General features: G+C 44.1%; 1 protein-coding gene across 1 annotated transcript in view; it reads right to left on the bottom strand.

Annotated features, from left to right (window-relative positions):
- Positions 1-5942: 5942 nt before the first annotated feature.
- The window catches only part of GCLC (glutamate-cysteine ligase catalytic subunit), a 38158-nt gene continuing 36136 nt past the window's right edge, over positions 5943-7964 (bottom strand). Inside the window, exon 16 of the mRNA XM_064650345.1 lies at positions 5943-7638. Coding sequence (XP_064506415.1) covers positions 7433-7638 — 206 coding nt within the window. The 3' untranslated portion in view covers positions 5943-7432. The remainder of the gene's footprint in view (positions 7639-7964) is intronic.

The following is a 7964-nucleotide window of genomic DNA, read 5'->3' as shown; positions in this document are numbered from 1 at the left end:
CAGTCTGGAGCGGGGTCTGGAGAGCTGGCTGCCGGCTTGACCTGCCTCCAGTAACATCCCATGCCATCCTCTGTCCTACTGCTCTGTAATATCAGATGCCCTGCAGCTGATACCAGAGGGATGAGTAATGCACAGGAATGCTGCAGGGTGGGATGAAGGGTAGGAAATGTGGGTGATGCCAAGCCTTGCTTCTCCTCAGCAGAGAGGTTTTGTTTTTTTCTGGAAGGCTTTCCTGTTTTTCATTAGGCAGCTGTGTGACGGTCTCTGGGCAAGGAGTCCTAGTCCCTTACACTGCCAAGAAAAACACGGCAAGTTTTTGGCCTCTGAATGCCCATGTTGTGAGTAAGCTGGCAAGGATTAGATGTCCAGCTCTGCCTGTGCATGCACGGATGGGAACAGACAGGAAGGCATATAGTCCAACATAGAAAATGGTTGAAGGGAAAGAGAAAACGTAACTGAAAAGTGTTGGAGAACTTGAGGTCGTCTTGGCACAGATGCTTCTCTAGTGCAAATCAAAGAGTGGGGAGAAAATGGGACATCTCAGAGATGGCTTCTTTCCTTCATTCTTTCCTCCTCGCTGCCCCCAGCCACCTCTTCTGACTGTGACCTGCCAGAGCAACACACAGCAAGCTACTCCTTGCTGCCACACAGACTGACTGCAGTCAGATAACAAGGCACTCTTTCAGATCTTCCATCAAAATCTGTACCATCATCCTGTACTATCAGATAAAAATCTAATTGCATTTAATAGGAGCTTGGACTTTTTCCAGAGTAAGAACAGTTGTTGCTTAAATATTTTATAAACTAGCATTTTTCCAACCAGAACACAAACACTTAGAAGTCAATGATGAGGAACCATCATGCACCAGCACTATTTTTTAGCACAATGTGTCTCTGGGTGTTACCTTCACTTTCCTTCACTGGGAAGTGAAGGAAAATTCACTTTTAACCTTCTCACTCTCAGCATGATTTTAGATTTCCCTTTGGGCCATGTCACAGGGGTAGTTTTTTAGAGTAACTTTCAGATACATAACTAAATTCAAGGGCTAAATTAACAGATTGTTTTCTAAGATTGAGAAAGTATTTCTTGCTTAACGTAAGTCATAGTATCTCACCCAGCAATTTGTAGCTAGCATCTATGGACAGTTATGCTTTCTTCTGGAAAGACACTGGGTTGTTCAAAGGGAGACGAGATGCTGCCAGTCCCATCCCTAAGCCCTCACAGCAGGGATGGCAGGGTGAGTGGTGCAGCAGCAGGACCCCCCAGCTGCAGGGCACTCTGTGGAGCTGCTGCCAGCACCTGGAACCTGCCAGTGGCTCCAGCCAAGTGTGGTGCAAGGGGATACCTCATTATTTCTGTTCAGCACAGTGGTATCTCAGCAAGAAGGACCCAGAAACACCCCAAGTGGAGTGTGGCTCAGCAGTGCTGCCTGCTGCTCTGCAGGATTCACCTTCAGGGCTACCCAGCTTACAGCCTTCACACTCTAGTTTACACAACCTAGTTGGGATGGAGTAAATAAAATAAATCAGGGGCATTTTCAGGAAACAATTTCTAATATAATTTTTCCAATATGGTCAGAATAAATATTTGATAAAGTCCTACCAGAAACCAAGTGGGCTTCTGTCTTATTCCAGTGAACAGTGTATTGGGTTCATGTGGCAAGGTTTTGGTATAAGGGGTGGCTTCTGTGAGAAGCTGCTAGAAGCTGCTCCCTGTGTGTGACAGAGCCAATACCAGGGGGCTCCATGATGGACCCACTGCTGGCTGGAAAGTAAGATACACAGGTATCTCCAGAAATGCCAAGGCAGTGGAAAGAATTCAAAAGTTTATTCAGAAGGCCATAACATGAAAAAACTTACAAATACCTCACAGTGCTGTTAAACACTGGGCCCCAGGGAGAAAAAGGCAAGTTCCCACCCTCTCCAGGGCTTTTAGTATCTTCTCTGTTTCTCTCCTGTCTTCCAAGGCCTCTCTGTACATGTCTGTTAGGGTTATCTCTCTCCAGCATAGCAGAGAGAGATAACACAGCTCTCTCTGCAACCTCCTCTGCACTGCAGAAGGGAAAAAACCATCTAATGCTCTTGAGAGGGCGCTTTGCATGCTTCCTGAGCAAAAACAAGTTTCTAGCTTTCCCATTACGAATTCTTCTGAAATCACAACTGTTCCCTACACTGGCCATGGCTGAGCCCATCAGCAGTGGTGGTAGCACCTCTGGGATAAATATATTTAAGAAGAAGGGAAAAAACTGCACAACAGCACTGCAGCCAGAAGAGAGAAGTGAGAACATGTGAGAGGCACAGCTCTGCAGGCACCAAGGTCAGAGAAGGAGGAGGTGCTCCAGGTGTGGAAGCAATCTTTCCCTGCAGCCTGTGGTGAAGACCATGGTGAGGCAGGCTGTCCCCCTGCAGCCCATGGAGCTCCATAGTGGAGCAGATATCCACATATGGCTCCTGGAGGACCCTACTGAAGCAGATGGATGCCCAAAGGAGGCTGTGATACCGTAGGAAGCCCACACTGGAGCAGGCTCCTAGCAGGACATGTGGCCCAACAGGGGATCCACAGTAGAGCCCTTACTTTTGAGATTTAGTTTTCATTTCTCATTATGCTACTCTGCTTTGATTGGTAATACATTAATTTTTAATGTGTTGCTACCTACAAGCCCATCAGTTGGGGATGCCACTGACTTCCTAGTACCTACCCAAGTTCGTTGGAGCTCTACTGACATTCTTAATGCTGTTCTACAGCTCAGGACCCCAGAGACAAACCAAGAAATTGGCTCTGAGAGGAAGTGATGTAAGTTCACTGAGGCACAGCAGTGCATTTATATTGCATGCAACTATATGTAGCAGAAAAGGAGGGAGGTTTGGAACCAGATGCTTGGGACACTGCACCTTGCTTTTAATGCAAACATCATAATTCACATTAAAATTCAAGACCCTGGGGAAAAGCACAGTAGAGCAGAAGTCCGTGGGGTTTTAGCCCCAGTGGCAGGGAGAGGCACGAGTTCTGCTGCTGCCATCTCCAGGGCTCTGCTCAATGGCTGCAGGAACCGCCACCAGGAGGCACCAAGGACAAGCACCCACACACCAAACCCCAGGTTGATCTCGATACCGGCCCACATCCATCAAGAAAAGCTACGCTGTGGTACTCACAAGGATTTGAGTTTCACTGAGCTGTTTTACCCAATTGCTGCAGCCTTCAAAGGAAGGTACAGATAACACTTTAAATTTTTCCTAAATGAAGTGATGGAAAAAAGCCATGGAAATCCCTGTTGCTGTCATAGCTATGTACAGGGAGCACTGCATGAGTGGGGAGAAGAGACTGGACCAAAACCACAGAAATACTGAGTTTGGATGCTCTTATTGGGGATTATTGCCCTAAATTCGCCAGCTATAGCCCTGGAGCTCTAGCGCTGTCTATGCTTTAAGCAACTGTGACTCTCATTGCAGCCAGTCCCATCCAGCACCAAATTCTTGCACCACTTTTGCCAGAGTAAGCCCATGGTTCCAGTATGTTTTCAGGAAAGCCAAAATTTTCAGGAGAGTTTGCAGAGGGATTTTCACTTATTTGGTACTGCATAACCTAAACAGAGCTCTTTAATTTCTCTTTGCCTCATTGCCCCTTATTCTTCCCTGATTTCTTCTGTAGAATTCAGAAAGCACTTTGATGTCTCATGATGTTGTGTTTTGGTTATTTTATGCCAGTACAATATTTTGATTATATGATGTTTTACATAAGAAAAGGCTAAGGACCACCTGAGGAGTGGGGGATGCAGGAGGTGGCTGTCATGGGGGAATATCCAGGGCTACCAGCATCTGCTCCCAACTGACCTGTATATGTTAAAGACACCATAATTCAGTTCTTAATTTGCAGCTCATTGAATTCTGACAGAGAAAGTGTAAAGCATATAAAACATAGTCAGAGGGGGAAAACCCAATATCCCAACCTCTTGCTCACAGTGATGCTGTGCAGGCTGTAGGAGGGCAGTTGGGGGAACTGGGAAGTGACCTAGCTGTGGAGGACAGCTGCTCCCTGGGATGGCCTTTTCCCTTCCCTTCCCTTCCCTTCCCTTCCCTTCCCTTCCCTTCCCTTCCCTTCCCTTCCCTTCCCTTCCCTTCCCTTCCCTTCCCTTCCCTTCCCTTCCCTTCCCTTCCCTTCCCTTCCCTTCCCTTCCCTTCCCTTCCCTTCCCTTCCCTTCCCTTCCCTTCCCTTCCCTTCCCTTCGCCTCCCCTTCGCCTCCCCTTCGCCTCCCCTTCGCCTCCCCTCCCCTCCCCTCCCCTCCCCTCTTCCTCCCCTTTCTCCTTCCCCCTTCCCAGCAGCTCGTGTGATGCTCTGCTTCCCACTTGTGGCTAAAATAGTGTCGGTGACCCACCGAGGCTGGGGCTGTTGCTGAGCAGGGCTTGCACAGTGGCAAGGCCATTGCTGTTTCCCACTCTGTCCCTGGCTCTTGGAAAAGGATTGCAGAAATCCTTTCCTGCTGGAACTCAGCTCACACCATCTAGATAAATGCTGCAATAACCTCAGCTGTCACAGCTCCTGTGACCAACTTCCTGTGCAGGAGGAAGACACCACCTAGCAGGAGGTGCCTCTCCAATTTGCTGCAAAATCACATTAGTGCATCAAATATAATCCACTTAAAAATAAACAAAATAACTGCAAACAAGAATCTTCAAGTGCAACTTCCACAAGTTGCATGATGCTAGTTTCAGGGGTTAGGCTGCTTTTACAGGACCAAAGTATTGTATGAAGCTCTTGCTGCATCACTTCCAGAAAGGCAAGCTGCTTGCAGAGCTCTGCACACACAGAAGGAGCCAGCCATGTTTTAAGGATTTAGGCCATAATAAAAGCATGGCTAAAATAATCCAGAAATAAATACACTTGTACATAAGTACTGACTCTCTAGAGAAAACTGGCATCAGAGTACCGTTTATAGCATCCAGAGCTCTGGAAATCATAGCAGGATTTAGCTGAAAACTGAGTGGAAGGCATGAAACTATATTACTGGGGCTGAACTGGGGCCAACACATTAGCAATCACAGGAAATGCCATGACTGATGCACTCCTAAAGTATTTGGACAAGGAATCAATCACAGTTCACCTCTGCTACTTGATGCTTCTTCTCCCTTTTTACTCAGGTAACTGTTGGAAAGGTCATTAATCCCATGAAAGCACTTGATGACTGCAGGACCAAAAATCCCAAATTCATAGCTCAAGGGAGTTTCTCTCATGTTCTCTGCAAAAGGTCAGCCAGAGCTTGAGGCTTGCCCTAGGGTTTGCTTCCCCACCTCAGAGTGGGTGCAGATACCACAGAGCCACCTCTAAGGTATATTCAAAACCAGTAGCAAAGTTTGCCTCCCCTCTCTGCAGCAACTCTGGTTTGCCTTCAGTAGAGCCCTCACTATGCCACACCATAAAGAGCAGGCTGGAGCACATACTTAACTCTTCATCTAGTGAATGTAAACTGCTTGGATACTGCAACCATGGATGTCTCAACAAACAGCAGCAGCTCCGTGTTTGATGCCTCTCATTCCTTCTGAAAATATGCATACAAGAAGTCATGAGGGAAACTTCCAGCCACAACTTTTAGGGCATCATGACAAAATGTTCTCTCACTTACAGGACACATAGTAGGCCAGAAGGGTAATTTGATATCAACTGAAAGGCAATAAAGACAGGTACTGATGCAGTACCAGCAGGAAAGCACTCTAACTATTTTTAGGGGTCTTCCAAGCATAGCGGCTCATGCTGTGCAATCAGCCAGATGCTACCTTGACAAGGGCAAGGATTTCTCTGTTGCAGGGGTGGCAGATCATTTGCCATTAGTCCTGAGAAGCTCCACTGTGACGAAAGTGAGTCTGGATGACTTGTACTTGCAAGGTACACAACTCCTCCTTTTTTGAATCTGAAAATGTGGGCTCAAGTCATGCAAGTGACTAACACATACTGCAAATTTTATTTTTATTTCCTTATTACAGAAACTAAATCAGTATATGCCTACATCTTAAGTAAAACAAATTCACCACTGCAGAAAAAGAGCATTCTTTTTATTCTCTAAAGAACACCTGTGAACACAGAATGAAGTCTATTTCAGTACATAAAAGCTTCTTCTTAGTGCACCTCTTCATTGCAGTTTCTCCATTAGTTCTTTTAAAAAAATCATTACACCTCAGGTATTTATATATGCTTGCATTGAGCTTTGCATCATCTACCCATAATGCAATTCACATCTAGAAGTCAGTTACGAAGCTAAATCAAAAAGGCCCCTTAAGTTGGCTTTATTTACAGTTGCAATGGCTAAATTTTATATACTTTACAGTCACTCCCAGCACCTGCTCCAAATTCAAAGGATTAGTGCATTCCAAAATTTCTCTTTGTAACTATTTTCTAGAGGGGAGTAAGTTGTCCAAAACTACAGCTATGTAGGTACCCTCAGCTACCAACATAATGTACCTTTTTAGGAAACAAACATGCTGACAAAAATATTTATAATAATGAATGACAAAACGAGAAACTCAACCTTTAGGAAGAATGGACATGAGTTTGGTTTTGTGCTGCAGTCACTGTCAACTGTGGGAACATCAGCAATGTGGGAGAAACAGGAAACAAGGAATGCCAAAGTCCAGAGTGGGTGTCTCTGGTTCCTTTGTGAAGAGAGCTTTTTCTCCTCTATTTCACCACATCTCCCATTACTACTCTTTTGTTAAATCCTTGGGCAAATTTCTGAACTGTGATAACACACAGATTTATTTCAGAGGGGAAGAAAATAATGATGCATCTGCAGGCAGGCTGACTTGCATTATCTGAATAAATACAGATCTGTTCCTCTGAGTTTTACAGTTTACAAGTAGATGCAGGTCTTGTGGCAACTGAGAAACTGCTGTAAAGATTAACAATTAGGATGCACATGCGTTTATCTGTTCTTACATACTTTCAAAACCCAAATGGAAGGAAAAAGTTTCTGTGATTCAGTTAGATCCAGAAGAATTGGTTTTTTCTTACACAATAAGGTAAATTACTTAGCACATTCCAGGTTAAAAAAATTACAGTAAACATTCAGTAACTGGAATGCATATATAATATACAAGTAACATTACATTTACAAAGCTGTTCAGGGCGATTTTTCTTTCTAGAATAAGCATAAAAAAGTTACAAGCTAATTCACAATAACTTTAGTTACAATGTTATTAAAATACATTGATGTTAATCATAAAAATATTTTACTATTTACATGTATATTGTATAAACCTCAGCAATAAGAATATGCCTATTTCAGGATGCCTTAAACAAATATTTAGGCAGATCGGCCCATTATATAGTGCAGTAACCCTGTTTTGGTCTTCACACCATGAAACTGTACCAGATTCACAGCATCTTTGCTAGTGCTTTGCTAAAAGGCTTAAACTTTTTTTTTATTTAAGAAGCATTCATTCATTACAAAGAGTCAGTTTTGTTTCCACTTTGTTTCTTATTAAATCCCGCCCCCAACAGTTCAGGACACTCTGCCTGGCCTTGTGCGATTTGGTTGCATTTCCAAATAAGGCTGTAATTCATTTCATCAGTTATCACACTATCTTGCTTGTAGGCTGGATGCTGTGCGATAAATTCCCTCATCCATCGAGCAACTGTCATTAATTCTCCTGTGGGCAAGGGGAAGTCAAATGTCACAGTTTATATATCTAATTTAGCATCTACAGTTCTCTGCATTATATACACAGTTAAAGAGTAGTCCATGCTTTCACGAGAAACACTTCTTGTTTTTCAAATATGGCTAAACTGCAGGCATAGTTAGGCTGACATACCACTGGTGATCTAAAAGCCATTCATCTGGTGCAATCTTCAAACTTTCAGATGTTGCAATGACATAGTGCAGAGAGAAGTAGCTACTGGAACAGGTGTTACCAAGAGACTGTACAGCAAGATGTCCTAAACATTTCATTTAACAGAATCTGACTGAGATGAGCCA

This window comes from Pseudopipra pipra, chromosome 3 (assembly GCF_036250125.1).
Source record: "Pseudopipra pipra isolate bDixPip1 chromosome 3, bDixPip1.hap1, whole genome shotgun sequence".
NCBI classification, from domain to species: Eukaryota; Metazoa; Chordata; class Aves; order Passeriformes; family Pipridae; genus Pseudopipra; species Pseudopipra pipra.
This window is presented reverse-complemented; position numbering and strand designations above follow the sequence as displayed.